Source organism: Uloborus diversus, chromosome 9 (genome assembly GCF_026930045.1).
Source record: "Uloborus diversus isolate 005 chromosome 9, Udiv.v.3.1, whole genome shotgun sequence".
NCBI classification, from domain to species: Eukaryota; Metazoa; Arthropoda; class Arachnida; order Araneae; family Uloboridae; genus Uloborus; species Uloborus diversus.
Window position 1 is genome coordinate 74,842,707 of NC_072739.1, and position 23,260 is coordinate 74,865,966.

General features: G+C 32.1%; 2 protein-coding genes across 2 annotated transcripts; one reads left to right on the top strand and one right to left on the bottom strand.

Annotated features, from left to right (window-relative positions):
• Nucleotides 1-97: 97 nt before the first annotated feature.
• LOC129230322 (1-acyl-sn-glycerol-3-phosphate acyltransferase beta-like) lies at nt 98-17,188 on the bottom strand. Its single transcript, XM_054864721.1, has 7 exons — nt 17,004-17,188; nt 14,639-14,775; nt 13,717-13,898; nt 9,467-9,562; nt 9,086-9,158; nt 6,162-6,290; nt 98-105 (listed from the first exon to the last, which is right to left on the bottom strand). Exons 1-7 carry the CDS (start codon nt 17,186-17,188, stop codon nt 98-100), a joined length of 810 nt encoding a protein of 269 aa, XP_054720696.1.
• Nucleotides 17,189-17,549: 361 nt separating this feature from the next.
• LOC129230705 (dynein light chain roadblock-type 1-like) lies at nt 17,550-22,798 on the top strand. Its single transcript, XM_054865124.1, has 4 exons — nt 17,550-17,656; nt 19,142-19,217; nt 21,493-21,660; nt 22,500-22,798. Exons 1-4 carry the CDS (start codon nt 17,651-17,653, stop codon nt 22,541-22,543), a joined length of 294 nt encoding a protein of 97 aa, XP_054721099.1. The 5' UTR covers nt 17,550-17,650; the 3' UTR covers nt 22,544-22,798.
• Nucleotides 22,799-23,260: the final 462 nt, after the last annotated feature.

Consider the following 23,260-nt stretch of genomic DNA (forward strand, 5'->3'; position numbering starts at 1 on the left):
TCCTGCCCTACCTGTAGAGTGAAACATTACCAGATTTTGTAAAATCGATATTCATGAGAACGGACAAAAACATTAAGTAACAAAGTTGAAATAACTTTCATGTACCTGAATAACACGAGAAATATACATATTCTGTATAATAAAATAAAGCATAACTGACTAGCTTTTTGACAGGTAGCAAAAAAATGATTGCTTTGTTCATCGCAGCATAATTTCAACACAAATGGTACACCAAATTGACTGTCTCTCACTCAAATACAAACTACTACACAAAATGGGAAAAAAGTTAAGAAAAGTGGCACAATAATAAAAGCTATATCCTTTAAAAAAAAAATCTAGCCAAACCCAATCTCAAATTACCTGTAATCAGACACTTAAAGTGAATGTGACCTACAGGACCAAAAGAAAGCAGCATAAATTTGCTATTCCATTATTTTCTTTAACAAACACAAAAAAATTAACAAAATTAAACAAAAAAATCTCAAGCAACAGGAAGTCTTCTCTGAATTGCTACTTTTCAGTCCTACTGGTGTACCAAAAACTATTTACAAATGAAAGAATAAATGCATACTTAAATGCTTAGGCAGCAAACACTTTCACACCATTTAGTACAGTACTATTTTTTCAACAATATAAATGGCTTTTTAAAACAACAAAAAATGGCAAAAAACTTCCTCAAGAAGCAAACACACAAAACACGTACAAAACATTTTAAAACTAAACAACAGTAAGTAAATTTTTGGCATGTATAAAAACAGCTACATTATGCATGTAAATCCATAAATCTTTGGTACAAATAATTGAGCATTCATTCATGAAAACATAAATTTCAGCTTAAACTCTCATTCATTTTAAAACCTCCAATGTACAACCACATCAATCTACAAGCTGCTGCTTTTAACACCCATGGAATCCCCCAGAATTAAATAATCTATTTTTAAAAAGTTTGTTAGTATGAAAAATATTCAAAAGTAATCACTTATCTCTTTACTCAAACTTTTTCTTTGATTTAAAAAAAAAAAAAAAAAACTTTCAACAAAATTTAAGACGCCAATCACAAAGATAATATAAATTTTTGAACATATACAAAGACACATACCTGTACCTGGGAGGTAAAGGCACTAAGTCACAAAAACAAAATTAGCCAGGGCATGGGTTAAAAGTTGTTCTTTCATGATAGTTTGTATTACAGTCGGATACCGAGTTACGAGAGGGATGCGTTCCAAGACTCCTCACGCAAGTCGAAATTTCGCATTGTAGAACAACGTATGTTTAGAAATTTTTTATAAGCATACCCAATTATTTAAGACATGTGTTAACACCCCTCAAATTGTTTCAAACCATTTCTTAACTATTATTGTATCTTTTATAAAGAAATGACTTTTTACTGTATTTTAGAAAAAGCGTTATTATTTAACACAAATTACTGTTTTGAAGCACAAAATCAATGAGATACATTAATTAAAACAGTAAGGTACATTACTTACTTACATTAAATACATTACTGCATTATAATAGCACTGAACAGTAGATATCGTAAAATTAATTGGGCAATTCCACAGGTAACTGACTGACATATTATCTTGAGCAAAACAGTAGGTATTTTGTAACGTTCAACTCAAAATTTACCTTGTGCAAACAATCTGTTTTCCTGGATTCTTGTATTTTTTAAGCTAAATTTAATGGTTTAGTTGAATTCTCGAAAAATATTTTGGTTGATTTTTAAATTTTTTTTATAAAGTCGACAACCGACTGACATTTGAAAAGTACCATGTCAGTCAGTTACTGTGCTTTTGATAATTTTTTTAAAAGATTCAAAAAGTATTTCAAGAATTCAATTGTGCCATTGAATTCAGCTTAAAAAATGTCATGATCTAGGAGAAAATATCGTTTGCAAAATGTATATTTTGAGTTGAATGTAGCAAAATACGCACTGTTTTTGCCCTAAAAATATCAGTCAGTTACCCCCGTGGAGTTGCCCAATATAATTTTTAAAGTGATGAAGCTGATAGTTTATGCAGTGTGGGAACACCCCTATTTCTGGTCTGTTTAAGCCATAATGAAAGTGCAGCTTCCATTTTCATGATGTTTGTATTTTTCTCAGATACTACTCTATGGGCTTCAGTATTAAAACTTAAGTTCTGAAGTTTTACGGGTGAACTTTTCTTGAATTTTAATTTTATGTATCGAAGATTAACTCATACCTAATTGTCGTGCTACCTTTGAAGCACTTTATAATTGTTCAAGCACATCGAGAATCTTTACCTTTTCTTGCATTGTCAGAAACTTTCTCTTTTTCTTTCCACTTTTGCTAAGTTTAGATGAAAGAGAGCTCGTTTGAGAGCTATTCTATTTTATTGACAATCATATGTGGAATGAAAAAAAAAAGTTAAGAATCAATCAGAGCGGCTATTTGTATAATCAAAAGCAAAGCGTTGTTTAGAATGTGTGAACTCCTCTTTCAGTGATGCTAAATGGTCCATGCACAAAACCAATATTTAGTGTCAACAAAGCCCATTCCAAAGATCCACCGCTTCTTTCCAAATAAACTCATGTTGCAGGCGAGCAATTTGTCTCAGCAATAAAAAAAATCATTACTCATGAAAAACTCGCAGTATAGCCATTTCGCTTAAGTCGGATTGCGTTGTTGCAGGATCCGACTGTAGTGGATTGTCAAATCTATAAAATGACAATTTGTTTGTCAAAACCATAGTGGTTTGTACTTCTGAATGGAGCGTAAAAAGTTGAGTAACAATGCGTTTAAATCTCGATCTTGAAAAAGAAAAAGGACAAAGTGGCCTTTTACCCCCAGGTTCATATATATATATATATATATGGCTCATTTTAATTTACGATTTTTCAAAGCTGTTGAAATGCATAGAACACAAGTCTTCATACACTTAGACAAAAATAAATAAATAAATTTAAAAAGAATATTATGAACAAAAATTGGTATTTTTTCTTCAAAATATGAGCATGAATTATTTCTAAGAGTATTAAAACATATGTACCGCTTCATTATATGATTTTTTTACTAATATTCTTTGGTTATATTGCTTATTAAATTATAAAAACTTAAAAACTAGTTTCCATGAAAATTCTTCTTTAACAAGTATTTTTCCCTACATGAAATTGATTTTGTCAGAAATCCATTGCATAAGTTAAATTGCAGTCATTAATTACAATACAAACACATAACAATTTTAAGCACGAAAAACGCATTTTCTCTTAGCAAATAAAAAAGTATATTTTGAATCTTCAGTTTATGATAAATATGACACAAAATATCACAACTAAAACAAACACTGAATACAGCTTTACTTGCAAAATAATACTTCCAAACTTACACAAACTAAAGCTATCTTTGATCTTTTGTTATCCTAAAATTTGATTGTAAAAATCAAAATTTAGTTACAATTAAAGTCAAAAAAAAAAAAAAAAAAAGAATTGCTCTCCGTGAGCAAGTTTTATAATAAAATGAAATTCTTTGGTATCAGAGTTGATAAATGGAATACAGCATCAATGCTTATCTTTTGATGCTGTTGCTTCTTTATGCTATATGAAACTAAAAACTGTTTTGTAATTGAATACTGATGATAATAATTTATATAAGTGAGAAATTACAATGTATATATTTGTATGTTTCAGATTCAGGTGCAAAAAAATCTTTGCATTTACTAAAAATCAAAGGTGACATGCTTTGCTTCTTTAAGCATAAAATTCTAAACGCTGGAATATGATCACAGGAAATAAATAATCACAACTTACATCAAAATTGTGATGCATTTTGAAATTTTATACAAAGTAGAAGAAAGTAACACATTTTGCTACTGTAATAATACATGTAAAAAATAAATAATTTCTCGATATCTATCATCATTAAAAAAAGAAAGTTCCTGCTTCAAAAAGGAATATTTTCAGATTTAATTAATTTCATTAAATAAATTCAATAAAAGTCCAATTTTAAATGTTTTAAAACATTTTTCTGTACAAGAATCTTTCATTACCAGAAAAATATTTCCTGCATGAAATGAAATATTTCAGTCATTTTGATTTTTCTAGTAGAGGGGGGGGGGGCGGAGTAGTAAAAGATATACAAGCTATACAAATTTAACGGAAAACAAAAAACATACCCCTTTTATGTAATAACATTAACTTTTCAAAGCCCCAGGGGGAGGAGAGAGGAGGAAGCAAATTAATCCACCTCGCCCTAAATGACGGGCTTAGGTTCCTTGATTCAAATAGACTTTTAAATTTAAAAAAAAAAAATCTGTTAATCATTGATTGAACATTGCATATAAGTTTTAAAAATTCAGAACCTAATGTATTCAATCGAAAACAAATAATATAAATAATGCTCTTAATACTCGAGATTAAGTGTAAACTAATCTGGGCTAAAAATAATACTGTGGAAATGAACACTGAATAAAGATCACAATTTCAAAACAGTGCACAAGTATACACCTGGTTCAGCTGCATACTTAGGAAATGCTTTCAAACTGAAGAAAACACTAGTTCATAGTCATAAAACAGCAGAAGTACCTAAGTATTCGCAATAAGTTTATTTTGCATAGTTGTGGGTTATGACTGATTTCATTTAATGTTTAGCTTTTGACGAATAGGCCAATGTACTGCTTTCATTGGCTAAATAGCACTACATAAAAAAAGTAGTACAATGTTAATACAAAAATAAGGATAAAAGAATAAATTAAGACGGGGGGGGGGGGGGGGAGATTTTCTGTCCAAATTAAGTATTCACATAATTATTGTGTGATTTGCTTTTAACAAGTATGGGGGTAGTATATTAACTTTATATACTGTGCAAAATAACTCAATGGAATAGGATCTTGTCTGTTACCCTGTGCAGGGAAAAAAACTATGTTGAAAAGTGAAATACAAGGCTGTAAAAATTTCCAGCTATCCTTTATCTGTCAAAGTTTTAACAGCATTGACACTTGATCGGCTACTGTACGCAAACTTGCCAAAAAACACTTCAAAACATATTGACAACCTTTGTCTTTACTTAATGCAAAGTTTAACAGGCAAGCAAAAGTAGTGACTGTGTAGTGAAATGTATTAGAAGAAAGAAATTTCGGTAAAGTTCTCACAGGCAAATGATTTAAAACTTTTCTCAGCAGTAACTGCATTCAATAATTGATTATGCAGCACAACTTTGTTAATTCTGACTTATAATTGAGACAGATTTGGATAAATAAAAGCACATTTCAATATTATGAAGTTCCAATTATTTGGGTGGAAACTCTTGCTTTTTAACAGTCAAGTCTAGTAGTTATTAAAATATTTTACTTATTATGGATAAAAAAGGGAAACTTACATTAAAATATTTATTTTTATATGAAATTATGCTAGTTTTTAAAATTTGGATTCCTTTAACCATGCTTTGCATGATTTAAATAGATTATCTAATACAAATATATATACCACATTTAAAATTGTTGCTGTTGTATGTACCTCACTTTGCAATAAAATAAGTACAATTTTTGCAGATTACATGCATAAAAAAGGGTTAATTCTTAAGGTTTTCCCCAAATATGTTCATATCAAGGAAATCCACGATTCTGGGTGCATGAGGCTGCGATTATCGGGAGATTAAGATTTCAAACTTCTGGGCATTCTTAAAATTCAGATCCAAGATTCACAGTATTCAAAATACAGATCGCTTATTTGAATAAAAGAGATCCAAATAAAGTGAGGTTTCATATTGGAGATTCTGAAGATTTAACCTTACAAAAGTTGAGATGTCGGTTGAGTACGAACTCTGTGATCTTGATCACTGATTTTCATGTTATATACTCAATCACATCCTCAAAACTGTGGATAAACAACATTCAGCCAGTTAACAAAGCATGTTTTTAAAAACAAGTTGTTTATCTAATGTGAAGTTTAGCTTAAAGGGGTCTTTTTTATGTTAAAAAATACATACATGCCAATAGCACAACAATAAATGAAACCAGCATTCATAAATAAACATTTCTATGGGTTATCTATAACTCGGAAGCCGAGCTTGTTCCGAGGCACGGAATAAATGAAAAATTTCCTACACACGTTCACAATAGAAAGCTGTCAAAAGAGAACTATTTACAGAATTTTCAAAGCAGATCACTGTCGCTGCATTTCTGAAGGCGGTACTCCATTCAAACCTTCATTTTTCATTGATTCCTTCAGGCAAGACGTCATGACAGACCTCACTTCTTCCGTGAGCGATGGCACATTTTCCGGTGTCATATGTTCTGTATTAATCCAAGGTAAGACAGTCACAGTTATGGTACCTAAGAACAGGGAAATAAAAATTTAAATCAGGGCACAATAAGCCAAAAAAAATCAGTAATTTTAGTTTCACACAATTTTTTTCCAACATTCTCATATTTTTTAGGAAAATTTTCTTAACATAAATTTTTAACTAAACTTCATGCATCTTTTACGCATAAAAATCATGACTTGATTCTCAACAAACAGTCAGAATCAATCTCACGAGTTGGCTGCAAAGACCTTTTTTTCCCCCCTCATTTAATAGTTATTTGTATGGTTATTTGTATTTTTATTTGTATAGAAAACAACAATCAATCACTTATATATTATCATTTTGATCAGCCTCATAATTCAAATGCTCATACAACTGCCATGAATAAGAAATTATTATAGAACTAAAAAACAGCTGAAGTCCAATCTTTGAGTCAAATGAAAACGTCAGTTCACATACTAATAAAATGACTATTTCAAAGAGAAATATTTTTTAAAATAATTGATAAAATATTTTTAATTTAAATATTAGATTCGTGAAAATTGACATTTATGATACAAAATAAATGAAACACAAAGCAAAGTTTTCATCAAAAAAGTAGACTAAGGTGTAATTCCAGTATATTATTCGTCTCTTACACTCAATTGATTCAATCCAGCTAAAACATAAACTTTAACTTCCAACTTTTGCCTTTTGACAACAAAGTATAAAGATTTACAGGTTAAAATTAAGGCGGTTTATAACTACCGGAAGATCCAAGATTAGCCTTAAAAATATTGTGATAGAACTTTAAAAGACTGCCACTTCAGTATTTTCATGGCTATCTGTGCCACAAAAATCTGAATGTTTCAACTGTGATAGGTATTTCAATTCAATTTTCTTTGTGAAATTTGTTAACTTTAAAATGCAATGTACTGCACTAATTGTACTTAGAGTAATAAGATGAAGCAAAATTATTAATATGTATTACAACATATACAGTAGAGCTCCATTATACTGCAGCTGGTTAGGGACAAATGGTGAACCGGTATCCGTGTTATCGAAAAAATGCGATATGATGAAACAATTTTTAACCAAATGCAAATTAATGAATGTAATACAACACAACACAATACTAATATACCTTGAACAAAGTATCCAGTCAAACTTTACTGAAATCATGTCACATCAGAGCCAGATTTGGAAGTGTGGAGGCCCCAGGGCAACGAAGGAGGGGAGGTTCTAATCAGGGTTCGAAAAGATAATTATATTATTATGCATCATCAAAATATCCGATACTTGAATATATATCCGAATATTTTGATATAAATGTAAAAAATCCGATATTTTCGACCCGTGAAAGTAAGGATATTTTCAGGGTTTGTACTCAATTTCAGAAATTAAATGAAGGAGTTTTGGAGGAGTTTTGAAGGAGTAAAATGAGATTTTGAAGGAGTAATTTTGAGCTATCCTTATAAATTTTGTCACTTTTTTTTCAACAGATTTGAACCCCTTTCCCCTTTGTCACACTTTACCTTTCTCCTTCCCTTGTTACATGTCTTATTTTTCATAAACATATTTTTATAATAACTGTGTGATGTCACTTTTTGGCATCCTCTCTTTCCCTTGTCACAATTTCATGAGCCCGTCTCCCCTCAAGGCACGACATCCCTTGTGGATGACTCTTTTTACAATGTCAAAACTGCAATTTACTAAACTATTGTTTTTTTAACAAAATCACTTAATATAGTACATCTACTAATGTATTTTTGAATACTTAAGTATTGAACAAACTGACTTTTGCTACTGAGAGTGTGGCAGAGTTAAAAGCAATAATCATAATATTTGACAAAATAGCCAAGCACCATTTAAGCATGATTTAATTCGCTTATGAAATGTCTTAGTCATCTAATAATATTTTCACATTCAACTTTTATGACTTCTATAACCAATTTGTAAATCACATCTTTATGGAAAAAATATATCAAATTACTACATTAAAATCGCTTTTATACTTTCGCCCCTGTGACAAAGTTAAATTGTCGATCGAAGTAGTTTAAATTACTCTCATAAATGACGATTATGTAGTCTTGATCCAAAAAAGAAGGAGTTTTGAAGGCGTTAAAACCGAAATGAAGGAGTTTGAAGGGCCCTTCAAAAAAATTTCCTACATGAAGGAGTATTGGAGGAGTTTTGAAGGAGCATACGAACCTTGTATTTTGTAAAAAAATTATTGTGGGGGCCCCTTTGTTGTGGAGGCCCCGGGGCAGTAGCCCCGCCTGCCCTCCCTTAAATCCGGCCCTGTGTCACATATTATGGAACACAAATTGTTTTTAATAAACTGCATATAAATAAAAATGTAGACACAAAATTAAAGTAAATGTATTTAAACTATGATAGAAACTTATACTGGAGGTCATCTAATGTATTTTTTTAGAATATAAAGAGCTTAACCTGTAATGCAGAAGTAACTACATACATTTAAAAAAAAAGATTTGCAAGACTAACGTGACTTTTCGAATGAAAGAAAACAGAACTTATCGATTTTTTAAAATAGGAAGCATGATATATGAAATACACTGCCAGCTCAGTCATTCCAGTCAAGGACTGTAGTTTCATGCTTATTAGCACTCATCAGCCTGACATAGGAAATGACTGAGCTGGAGGTGGAAAACTCTCTTAAAGAAGTCAAGACAGCCAAAATAGGGCGGTAACTTAATGAAAAAAGGAAGCATGATTTTGCACTTGGTACGGCAGATTCCAGTGTATTGAGGCATAGTATAACAGGGCTCTACTGTATGTCTTTACTTGAATCTCTTATTTCATTAAAATAGGATAACTCACCTCGGTCAAAAATCTTCTTGCCAATGCTGTAGAAATCAGTGTATTGGGAGAACACAATGGGAACAATGGGTATCTACAACAGCAAATAAGGGACACATGAATGATGCCATTGCTCTTCACAGGAACATGTCACATAGATATGAACTTAACTAGAGTATGCAAAATACGTTGAATTGTTAGAAACCATTCTTGCTTTTGTAACCACAATGCTTGTTGGACATTTTTGTTTAGCAAATTTAATTTTTATGACAATTGTTATTTTTAAATTTTTATCTGGGATAACAAAGATTTATGCAACTCACAAAGAAGACTTTTGTCGTATTTTGAAATAGGAAGATATATTTTTTTTTAATTTAAAAAAAAAAAAAGGAAAAGGCTAACCTTTGCTTGTGTAGCTATATGAAATGCACCTTTCTTGAAAGGAAGAAGTGTTCCTTTGTCATTTCTTGTACCTTCTGGGAAAATCCATATTTTCACCTAAAAGTGAAAAACACATTGATTGAAGCTATTTCAAATATGGATGTTATCAATGTTTAATATGTTAAAACAGAGTTCTTACATTTATTATGCACAAATTGTAAGTACAGTGAAACCTGTGTAAGTTGACCACTTGTGGTGCACTACTTTAGTGGTCAACTTAAACAAGTGGTCAACTTACAAAGGTTGATTTATATGATTAACGTCAATTCCGTGCCTGAAAAAAGCGGTCAACTTAGACAGGTGGTCAACTTCACAGGTTTTACTGTACATAAGAAAATCATTTTTAAAAATAATTATCATCAAAACCAAACACATATGGATATTCAGTATGTTACCGTCCCATAGCCAGGGCTAAGGCAGAATTACATTAAATATACCGCCAGCTCAGTCAATTCCAGCCGAGGACTGCAGTTTCGTGCTTATTAGCACTCATCAGCCCGGCATAGGAAAGTGACTGAGCTGGAGGTGGAAAACCTCTTAAGGAAGCCAAGAGCGCCAAACAAACTGGTAGCTAAATAAGAATTAGCACTGACCAGACGAGTGACCGAAGCAATGGTTCGGTTTCAAATCGAAGATTGACGGCAAGGCAGGTAAAGCTGGCAGTGTATTTAATGTAATTAAAGCTGGCAGTGTGTTTAATGTAATTCTATACCTGCCTTCCCTTCAATCTTCGAGGTGAACCAAACCATTGCTTCGGTCACTCGACTGGTCAGTGCTAATTCTGTTTTAGCTACCAGTTTGTTTGGCGCTCTTGGCTTCCTTAGTTTTCCACCTCCAGCTCAGTCACTTTCCTATGCCGGGCTGATGAGTGCTAATAAGCACGAAACTGCAGTCCCTCGGCTGGAATTGACTGAGCTGGCGGTGTATTTAACATATGGATAGTTCTCAAAAGGTGCGAACAAAAAAGTTAATTCTGAGCAATTTTAAAAAATTTGACATACATTGTTATTATTGCATAGTATGTACACCAAGAACATCATATAAAAACATAAAAAGACAGCAAGTATTTATAAAAATTAATAAATAGCAAATTTAAAGATTGGTCTGTAGGTAACAGATTTTGGACATACTTGTCCAGTAGGTAACAGATATTGGACATCATCATAATGTAAATTTCAAAGTTTTTGAACTTTTCCAATGAAAATTTAATCTATTTTTAAATTCTGTAATGAAAAATAGAGGATTTGAAGTACTTGAATGACTTTATATACTGGTCTTTAATTAATAAAATTTTGTTATGGTTTCATAGAATCCGAAAAAAAACCCCCCATCCATTTTGCCAGCGTAGGTGATAAAGTCGACAAAACTGATGCTGTTGGTGAAAACCGGAATTCCCCGCTGGTAACTCTTTGCTTATTGTACGCTCTGAGTTGTCGCCAATTGGGGTTTGCTTGGTGATTTTTGTGCAAAGAGAGAAATATCTGAATATTAGAACATTGAAGAATTATTTATTAAATAATTGCTGTTTAGATATTGATTTGTTGTCGTAATTTGAAAACATTTTATCCAAAATATCACAAAATAACAGATAATCACGTTCGAAACGTTGCAGAGTTATGAGTTGCCGCCATTGTGTTTACTAAAATGCGTTCGTTACGATCGAAACTTGTGTTTCTACTGTTATTTATGTAATGTTCAATGCATAACATATTAATTGTGCAAAATACCAATGGATTAAAGAAATTAACATTATAGTAGCCTTTTTTATTAAGGTTACAAGACAGAAGATCATTTATAATAATGAACAAATGGACAAAATTATCGGCGTCTAGATTGTAACGCAATTTAGACATCTCGCATATATGTTTAAGAAAAATGATTTTGCTTCAACGATACTGCATAAAAACATATGAAAACACTTTAAAATAATTAAAAATTGATTTTGAGACTTGAAAAATACCTTTAAAACATATTAATCATATATTTAGTTCTCAAATGCAGTAAAATCTGTAAAGTTGATCACCCTTGTAAATTGACCACCTGTCTAAGTTGACCACTATTTTCAGGCACAGAATTAGACCTATGTCATGAAATTCAAACTCTATAAGTTGACCACTAAAGTAGTGCACCGCAAAAGGTCAACGTACACAGGTTTCACTGTAATAGCATTGTCCAGATCGTAACTTTTGGACATACATCAACTTCAAACTTCCATTTTTCCTAAAATCGTTTACGAAATAAATAATGTGTCTTTACTTTTTTAATTTGTGGAAAATATTATCAAAACATTCTTCAGTATGAGATTCATACCCTTAATTTTTTTTTTTTTTTTTTGAAACATATGGAAATAATTAAAAAAAAAATTTTTGATGGTACATTTGCTCGGTTAACGTTTTGAATGTTCAAAAAATCGTGCCTTTTAGCAAAGAAAATATTTTTTAAGGGTATTTGAAGAGCATTTTTTGATAATTTTGGTCAATTCTTGTCTCTATACAGTATTATAATTTAACTCAAAATTTTTTGAATTAATTAAAATGAAAGTTATTTGGTGTTGAAGCTTCACAGTTGTTTGCTCCCACCTTTTGAGAACTGCCCATATATATCTCTAAGTCTCAACAAGGATTGGCTAAATTTTCGAGACATTGGTTGTTTGAGTTAACGGAAGTTTCCACTGCCTTCTCTAGAGTTTGAAACCAAATGAAAAAGTATTCAAGATATAAGGCTTTGATTTACCGAGAGTTGACTATATATACAGTAGCATAACTAATGATGGGAGGGAGGGGGGGGGGGGGCAGAATGCTCTTCCTTATGAAATTAGAGAAAGTATGTCCAAGTCCTTCTGTCCGTCTATCTGTACTTATGTATGAAAGATTGTGAATATCTGAAAGTTTCTAATCACAAATTGCCAAAAATATTGATATGCAGATCTTTTCAGGAACAAAATTAGGCTGGCAATCTATGCTTGTCTAAAACTTATAAGATTGAATTTAGCAAAATCTATACCATTTCTACAGAAACTCCAATCCCAAATGATGATTGGATGAAGATTTCTCACAACCGCTCAAGAGATAGGAAGTGTAGAACACAACAAGATCATTTCAATCTTGAAGCAATCAGATCAATGCACGTATATTTTTACTTCACTGGAAAATTTTCACTCAAAAATCAACCTTAATTTTCATTTTACTCACCCTCGAATTAATGTAGAGGTTTTTTTCGACTTGACCACTTGTGGATAAGTGCCTAAGAACGTATAGACACGCGAAATATCCATTTTGACGATTCCCAAGTTAATTAGAATGAGTTTTCTCGTGACGTCTGTATGTGCGTATGTATGTCGCATAATTCAAGAACGGTATGTCCTAGAAAGTTGAAATTTGGTACCCGACTCCTAGTGGGATCTAGTTGTGCACCTCCCCTTTTGGTTGCATTCAGGTGTTTCTAAAGGTGTCTTTTGCCCCTTTTTAGGGGGAAATCATTGTTAATTTTGATCTAAACTTAAGTGGTGTTATAATTTGGCGGACACTTGATGGTATATTGCCAGTATTTTGGTCGCCAACTTGGCGACAAAGTTGGCTATTTTTTTGAGCAATCACGATTGCTTATTGTTCTCACTTGACAGTCCTTGATGTTCCGGTTCCTTTTTCAGCTTGGACCAGGGCTGCAGCACCACCGTCCACCGGCGGCGGCGCGGCTGGTCCTGAGCACTGTCCCCCAGAATCCACTTTTGCTGGGCGGTGGCGTCCATGTCCTACACATGCATGCTCATACACAGTCGCCTACGCGCGCACGCCTTTACACACATCTACGTGCACACACGTAAGCCTACACACACACGCACACAACTATATACACGTAAGCACCCAGGAGGAGGGACATGCTTTGGCGGGGGAGCCATTTCTAGAAACAATAACTCTAACCAGTAGAGTCTTGTCGCAACTTGTGATTGCGAAAAACATAATTTGAATTCAAAGTTTCGGAATTCAAATTAGAGTTTTTTTAAAACCTGGTTTCAATTTGGCTATTGTTGGTGATATTTAGAGTCAACTATTGAATCATATTAAAAATGCCAATGATGGGGAAGTTACATTAAATTGGAGTAAAAGGAAGTCATGTAATGCACACATCAGCTCGTTTAAAAAAAAGTCACATGCTTCATATTTATCAAGGAAAAGTTGGAGTATGGGGTTAACAGCTGGTCAGAGCAATACCTTCCTCTCTTTCATCTCTTTGATCTTCATGTTCAAAGTGTCCCTCGCACTCTCCGAGTTGAAGCGGTCAACAAAGATGCAGCCAGCAAGCCAGCAGAAGATGCCAAAGGGTCCGGTGAACAGGAGCTCTCTCTTCAGAACGGGCACACAGGGGTGGAACAGGGGCCAGATATACATCATGCCTGCAAACAGAAATTATTTTACTTTTTAATGGCTAAATTTATTTAATTATTGGACAATTTTTTATTTTAATGGAATTTTAGTCTCTGTATTGAAAAATCCAGTAACTATCCATTACAAAAGACAAAGTAATGTATGGTATCACAAAACAAGTATGTAACTTTGGTCAAAAAGGGTGCCAATAAATACAATAAAAAATTAAAGCCAAGGTAGAAAATCTGCCAAGTAACCTACAACGGAAAACTTGCTGACACGAATGAAAGTCTTCATTCCGTCCATTTTATCTCTTCTCCATGCATTTTATTCTAAATTCAGATTAACCAAGACTTAGTTCTTCACAACATAAGTCTGTAAATAACAATAGCAAAACCAAGTCTTTTTTTAATTTTGAAAGATTACTTTATCAACTACTAAGAAAAGGCAATTACTTTCTTTAGAGTGGAGGAATCTATATTGCAAAACCATGCAAACAGAATGTTTTATCCATGTTATCTCACTACAGTAAAATTTCATTACAGTGAATACAATGGACTACCAGCTTCTATGGAAAAAATGTTCTGTTTCGATTTAATTGCCATTACATTGCTTGAATTCCATTCAAAATTTCTGTTACAGTGAACGAAATTTGTTTGCTGAAACAGGATTCAACTATATATCCCACGTAAATGATATTTTATTGTGTAATAAGAATAGGACTGAAGAGGTATTGTCCAATTCTATGTGTATATGAACATGAACTCACCACTGATGTCTAATGCACTTTGATGATTACAGACCAGAACACAGGGTTCTTTTGACTTCAGCAGTTCTTTGTTCTTGACGTCCCACTTCAATCCAAATACACGGGAGATGATATAGTGAACCATCCATGATGCATACCTAATAAAGGGCAAAACATAAATTACTTTAAACGTCAGAACCTGGCATCAAACAGGGGCGGCACAATGTGTGGTCATCAGTACTTGAAGATATCCAAAAAAAATTGATAGAACATAATAATAATTACTACCCTATTATCAGGGCCAGATTTGGAAGTGTGGAGGCCCCGGGGCAATGAAGGAGGGGAGGCCTCTAATCTGGGCTCAAAAAGATTATCATATTTTCGAAAATACCCGATTCTTTGATATATATCTGAATATTTTTATATATATATGTATATATCCGATATTTTCGATCAGTGAAAGTTAGGATATTTTGTAAAAATTTTATTGTAGGGGCCCCTTTGTTGTGGAGGCCCCAGGGCAGTAGCCCCGCCTGCCCTCCCCTAAATCCGGCCCTGCCAATTATTGTTTTATTTTTTTTAGTCAATATGTTTTTCTTAGCACATGATACTAATCACGGTTATGACTTACACTTTCCCATTGCTCATGTAGTTACTGCAATCAGGGCCGTCCCTAGGCCAAAAAACTGGGGGAAGGGGGATACGCATTTGGCAGCTCCTTAATTGTTTCAAACGCATGTTCCAATATGCAAAGACAGAGAAAGAAGATTTAGCTTCTGGTTTAGCAGAGATAGTCATATTACTGGACCTTAGGACTAGTAATAATATTGATTTAATCGTAAGGACAATATTCCGTCAAAACTAGGGGGTGTCGGTGGACTACCTCCTGGCATATATTCGAAATTGAAGGTATAAAAATGTAGTTAAAGTGGAGACTAATTTTAAGTTTTGGAGGAAGGGGAGAGGAAGTCCAAGATAACCTCTCCAGATACCCCCCCACCCCCTTTCAAGTTCCCAAAACACAATCGTACATTATATTTGATTATATTCAGGAGAAAGAAGAGGTCCGAGGGCTCACCCAGATTTATTTTTTAAGATTGTTATTTGAAAAATGCAGTTTTAGACGATTTATGTTGATGTTCAGGGAGGAAGAGACTGTGGGTCTTTTCCCAATAATTTTTCAAAATTCAAACTCCAAGCAGGCAATTGTGAATTATTTCTGATTGTAACAAGTAAAGGAGGGGGGGTCAGTGTAAAAATTTGAAAATTAGTTCAAAAAATAGTTTTAGACGATCAATGGTCTTACCTTCCATTATGCTAATTTTACTCTATGCACAATACTTTTATTTGAGCCGGGTCCATCGTTTCCGATAGGCAGACACACCCACTCTGCGGCCTAGTGAATAGTGTACTGATTTTTTTTTTTTTTTTTTTGAGTTAAAACTTTTTTGAAGTGTGCATTTCCGCGGCCCTTACTTAGATAATCTTAATAAAAGAGAATCATAGATGTTTCTAAATTATATTTTAAGATTACATTTTCTATTCAATTTTTACCGAATTTTTTTTTTCACAATTATTTTGCAACTCTTCATTTGGAATTATGTACTATTTTAATTTTTAAAACAATAAAGAGTTTCCTCTTTTTTTTGTTGCTAAATGAAATTGGTGGCCGCACTTCTGAAAAACTGTGTGTGTGTGTGGTGGTGGTGGGGGGGAGCAACCACCACACATCCTTTAGCGAGGGCCCTGACTGCACTGTCATTAATTAGGAGATAAAAACAGCATACATATTTTAAGGTCATAAAAAAACCCATTCTTGAACAGAAAAAATGTTGCAAATTATTTTGGTACAAAGAAACAAGATTCTTCACACAGTCATACTTTACCTCAAAAGTTGTTTTGATAGATTTTCAAAAAAAATTCAATCGTATGAAAAATTATCATGTATACAATTTAGAGATTCAAGTTATGAAACATAAAGGAACTTTTGTATGAAATATGAAAAGAACCAAATGCTTTCTTAGCCAAGTGTGATCAAAAGTTGCGAAAATTGGAACCTTCGAGATGCAAAACTTAAGATTGTGCACCACTTAAAATCCCAATGATTCATCAACATCACCAGACCAATAAGTAGCTGGTTCTGAAAATTACTTCTTCATCCTAGAGCAGTTGTTATCCGAAGGTTCCTTAATTTCCCAGACTGGTCAAAAAAAAAAACATAAGCACATAAGGGCCCCTTCCCACAACCCAAGAAAAAAAATGAAAGAAAAACTTACTGCATTTTTATATGCAATGATTATTTTATGATTTTACTAGCTAACGGTAAGCAATCATATTGCACGTTTGCAAAACCTATTCACAATTTAACTTGGAATAAGAAACTTACAAAAGATTTCCAGGATCACCGGGATGAATAAGCGAAAATGGAATTGCGACTGCAGTCACAGAAAATATGGCAATATAATAACAAATAAGTTTGACATAAAATTTGATAGGCCGGCTAACTGAACACAACAACAAGAGTGATAAATATAAAAAAATGATAACGCAAACAACATTGCCTAAAGACATGACTAGATTGAACTTTGGTATCAACAAATAATGTTATTCAACAACAATTAATACTGTTTACGGTTTAGGGAAGTCAGGTTTAATGAACAACCCACACCCCCTTTTAATTTTGCGTAATTGGCTAACCAGCCATGTTGGGGTATCAGCTGTTGCCAAAGAAACTAAGACATAAAATCTGAAGAAATGTCAAACGGAATTGTCTTGTTAATTACATTCTTGGAAGCGTTTAAAAAGTTAAAACACATAAATAGTTCAATATATTTGTCACTACAACTAATTTTCTCACAGATTGTTCATAATTCGCCTTCTTTTTTCCTTTATTAATTTTTTTCCGCACGGTCAAACTATTTAACGGCTGCATCAACTGTATAACAGACGAAACCTGGAAACGGTTGTCAAGTTCTTCTATTTGTGTTTCAATTATTAAAAGGGAAATATTTTATTTAAAATTTCTGTATAAACATGGCTGTAAGTATTTTGAAATTTTATTTTCAATATTTTTCACTGCATGTAACATTTTGAATTTTCCAATGGTCTGAAGTTGATGCTTTTAAATAGTGAAATTTTGGATTTATCTTTTCTGTGTTATTTAACCTGTACGTAATAATGCAAAAATATCGTTGTATTAAGTTTTGGAAAATGTTAAACACAGAATTCCACTAATTAAACACAAAGTAATTAAGTGTGATCAAAATTGTGATGAATCCTGAATTTTTTAAACTTTTACATCCTGGATAATTAAGACATTTTCATTGAGCTGCTACCAGTAAAAAAATAAAACAGCGTTGTATTATACGAAATCCTAAAATGAATTTAAACATTTCTAGCAGATAAATATTTTTTTCAATTTCAGATTGGAGCAAAACTATACAAAGATTCAAGATTTGTAATGTTTATTTCCTGACAAATCTAGAAATTAGCAAATGCTGTTTGTGTATGAATTTTGTTGTTTATATTAGAAAATTATCATAACGTGGAACACAACAAATTGTTGCATTCTTTGCTTCTCTTGCTTTAATTTTAGATTTTAATGAAATGTTTATTGCTTTTTAATGACCTGAATATAAATTTAGCGGATTATTTTACTTTGAATTGTTGATTCAGTTATTTGGTGGATTATTTATCAATTTAATGGAACTTTTAATCTTTCTTTAATGTTTTTTTCTGTCCCCCCCCCTTTATATATATATATATATAAACATTAAATGATAAATTTTAGCAACATTGTTTATGGCAACGTCTTTGTTTTGACTAGTTTGGCAAAAATGTTTAAAACCACCTCAAGTGTTCATTGTTACAAGAATTACCCTTTTATAATTTAAATGTTTGCCTTGTTGCTTTTCTGTAACTAGTGTAATTTTGTATCATTTTTTCTCCAGCAACATAATTATTTTGCAATTGAGTACAAGTGTGGATCATTAAATCCTCCTACAGGCAGGGACCCGATCAGGACAATCATTTCAAAGTTTTCCTGGGGAGGGGGGGGGGCAATGGGTATGAATTCAATGTATTTTGAAGAATAAAAGCATCAAGATACTAGGAAAAATGCACAATTACATTATGTTTTAAAAATCCAGGGGGTCAATGGAATCTCCATGATTGCAGAAAGTGATGAGCCTGTATCCAATTCACACAGCCCTAGCACCTGCATCTCGCCTGCATTAGCGCTGATCAGGATCGGGAGGAAATTTTAATAATGTGGAACACTTGCCTCGTTTTCAAAACTAGTCAAAATGAAGCGCTCTACTTGCCAAATGTTGCAAAAAACAATGTTGCTGAAAATATAAACTAATTGATTTATTTTGAATTAAAACTAACCATTAAAAGTACTGAGCTCCATTGAAGTGAAAAAATAAGTACCAAATAACTACACCATTAAACAATACGAAAAAGAGAATAAAAAATCTGATGCATTGTTAGAAGGCAATTGAAAGAAAACACTCCTTTTTTCAGACCGAAGTGGATGAGACTATCAAGAGAATCCAGTCTCATAAAGGAGTGATTGGAATAATCATACTCAACTCAGATGGTAAGCAATATTTTTTGAATTTTTAAAGCTTATTGCAGAAAAATACAGTTTACACTGCTTATTTAAATTGGACTAATTATTTCAATTTTTCAATCCTGTAAATGTATTGAAGGACATCAGTTACCTTTTGATATAGTTTCTGTAAAATGTAGGGTTGCCGTTTTTGTAACTTATGTAATATGCTTTTGAAAATGACATGTGTATTGTTTTTTTTTTCTTTTTTTTTTTGTTAGAAAGATGACATATTCTAGGGTGTTCATAGCCAGTTCTTATCTTTATGGGACTTTAACTACTGGAGAAAAAAAATAAAAAACTGAAATAGCACTCTTTGAAAATGTTGATAATGAAAACATGCTCACACACTTAAAATATCAAGTTTCAAACAAAGATCTAAGCCTTTCATGCGATTGGTAGTAGATCATTCTTAACAGAGATTGGAGACATTTCAATCCCTTAAAATGTTTTTCTTTTGCTAATTTGTTTACAAATAAAAATCTTTGTAATTGATTTTACAGCTAGGCTTTTAAAATGGTTTTGAATTCTTCTTCATTCTCTTTTTGCTACTGGTAAAACTTTGTTGTACTTATCTTTCTTTTTCCGTGTTTTCTCATGCGTTATTTAGAAAACATTGTATTGCTTTTAAATTTTATGTGTGTATGTACTGTCTCACAAGATTCATTTTAATATAAAGTGGACTTTCTTTTTTTTAAAATCATATAGTATTAGTTCTTGTTAGTTTTCTTGTTACCTCTTCAAGAATAGTGCTATGCAAATATTTCATGATTATTTTTTCAGCTAATGTGCTTTTATCCTCTTACTGTAAGTAATTAAGTAATGTTTCATTGTGTACCAGTGCACATGGGTGTCCATTTCCTTCAAATGTTACAAAGCACTCTCCTCTCCCCTAGAAAAAAACCATAAAGCCTCCCAGAACATCCCAATTATAAATTATTACAGTTACAAATTACTACTGTCGACCCTGCTTAATCGAATGTTGTTGGTTTCTAAAAATATTATTCGATAATGGGGCTGGGGGAGGGGGGAGAGAGAGATTTTTTCCTTTCTGAAGTGACAACATTTGTCTTAAAAGGAATAAATAAATCACTTGATATATTAAGGAAATAATTAATGTTATTGTTAAAAAGTTTTTGAAATACGCTAGGTCAAAAACAAAGTAGTTTAATAAATTAGTATATATTAAAAGTACATAAGAAAATCATAAAAAGTAACTTACAACTAAAGTTATGGTATCTTTGTTTTGGCAAATTTTTTCAGTAAATTATTTTTTTCAAAAATTCTCCAATAGTTGATAGTTTGCTCAAGGTTTTTTTTGGGAACATTTTTTTAGTTACTTTTTTTCCCACCTCATCTCCAGTGTTTTGTATGTCATATTTTTGTGTTATTTAATTTAGTTATCGACTGCGCTATTGTTTTTTTTTTTTTTTTAATTGCAATGACAAAAGAAATTAGATAGAATAGAGGAAATGTTTTACTGAATGTAAATGTTTTTCTCTCCCATTGATGGCAAAAAGTATTGTTTTGCATTTTTATGTATATAACTGTTTGTACTAAATTTATTCCTAATTTATTCAAAAATTTTCTCAACAAAAATATTTACAAAATCTGATCAATATTACAGAGCTGCACCATTAAAATTTTTAGGGGGGGGGGGGAATTGAGGGGAATATTTCTCATTTTTTGAGGGGAGCTCCTGATTTTGGGGGGTTGCACCCTTGTCTTTCGGGGGGGACACCCCTGAATATTATTAGATTTTGAGGGAAAATTATACAGTTATACTGCAATCTTTAACATTGTGTCTAAGGGGAAATACTCGATTTTGGGAGGTTTTATTCGTATAACCAGATTAAGCTGATCCCCTTTTTTTATTCAAGTGAAAAAAAGGCCTTTTTTTTTTTAAATGAAAAGTGTGTGATGTCTGCCATAATTGATGCTAGTTTATCAAAAGTCTACAATATTTTTTATTATGGATCCAAAAAATCTATCACATAGTATGAAGTTCCGTTTCTAAACTTTTACCTTGAGTCTCATTACAAGACATATTTTAAGCCTGAACATTGAATTCTTTTTTTTTTTTAAGGAATACATTTTTTGGATTTAATTTTTTTGGAAGTCTAGTTATAGCTCCTAATACTCGGTCTTTTTTTTTTTTTGACTTGCCATTTTGCTGTCATTTACCCTAAATTAATGTAAATTAAGACATGTTTATCATTAAGGGGTTTTTTTTCCTATTTCATAAGCTGTAAAACTATTTTAGGAATTCCAATTAAAACAACAATGGACAACAATACCACCATTGAGTATGCTGGGTTGATGACCAATTTCGTTGAAAAAGCTCGCAGGACAGTGAAGGACTTGGACAGCTCCAATGAACTGACTTTTCTTCGCGTTCGCTCCAAAAAGAATGAAATCCTAATAGCTCCAGGTTTGTAGTTTGTTTAGCCAATTTCTGTCTCTCTTGACATTTTAATCATTCATGACAATAATTTCTAGACACTCATTCAATCTCTTAAGAATGCATCAAGAACTAGAGAGCTAGTTTTCAATACTTTGATCGTGTGATTTGTTTTTAAATCCTCATGAGTTTTAGAATATGGAAAACCAAATTTTGAAATCTATCCAGTTTTCCCAAGTTTTTGCTATTTACAAAATTTTTGCCTTAAAACTAGGGTTGGGTTTTTGATGTGACATGTCAAATGCACTTAAACCTGTTTTTGTGCAGCCTTTTTTTTTTTTTTTGCGATAAAGGAAAATTTTAATCAGCTTGGGACTCAATTGACAAAACTATTTATAAAATGAGTGCGAGGTAGCATCTTCAATTGACGACAGGGGCACCTTATGGGAGGCTATTGTGTCCTCTCAAAAATTTCCTTATTAGGCAAATTTTGTTCCACTAGGCGGCAAAATTATCATCAGTTGGTTCATTTTTATTTTATTCAAAGAAACAACTCCTTGTTATTTCGTTAGTTTTTGGATTATTTTCTATGTGAGACTTTTTTCTGTGGTCCCTATCCACCGCATGAAAAAAATATTTTATATGTGTAATTATTGAAACTTTGAATGAAGCATAAAATGTTGATGGAGGATTATGAGGAATTATGTTGAAAAGTAGAAAAATTCTTATTTTGAAGAAATAAACTTTTTTTTTCTCAATTCAGTTTGTCTCTTTAATTATTGAATGGCCCTCAAAGCAATAAAAAATGAATAGTTGAAACAAAATGGTAATGTCATATATAATATTTTGCTTTCTTTCTTATTTCACAGATAAAGAATATTTTCTGATAGTTGTGCAAAATCCTAACGAGTGAAAAGTGAGTCTCTGTATTTCTTTGTGTAAGATGCGAAGATGTTTTCAAGCAGATGCATCTGGATGTGTTATCTGCATTTTACACCAAGAACTTAAAAAAAGAAAAAAAAAAGAAACTTTTCTTCTTAACATTATTTTTATGATTTGAATTTATTTATTTTGACATAATAAGTTATATTATCTTACTAACTCTTTGTTTTTGAGAAGAGTAGAATATGTGTTCTTTGTTAAATTTTATAAGAAATAAAGTATTGCATTATTACGTGTGTGTGTCATATGAATTTTCAAAAATTTTACTCAGAATAATTAGGTCTTCTCGAGAAAAAAAAGAGGAGAAAAGCTTATTATATATATATATATAGGAGATAAAATATTAGTGGGAAAAAAAACACGTATATACCTTATCCGGAATCAAAGCTAATTGTTTGGAAAGCTGAAGTTATGAAAAAAATGTTCATCACATGTGGATTAACAAATTAAATTGTAATATTTTCATGCTTGTCAGTTTGTCAAACTTTTAAAAATCCATTTTAAGAACTCGTTATGGAAATTTTCTGTACAAAGCTACCAGGCAGCAGATTGTATTTTAGCAGTCTCTGACGCAAATTGAAAATAGTCTGCAAGATAAACAGACATTGGATGAATTTTAAAATCTAAATGAGCACTGAGAAATGCTTAAAATTAGGTGCTAAACTTTAAAAAATACAAGTATGTGTTA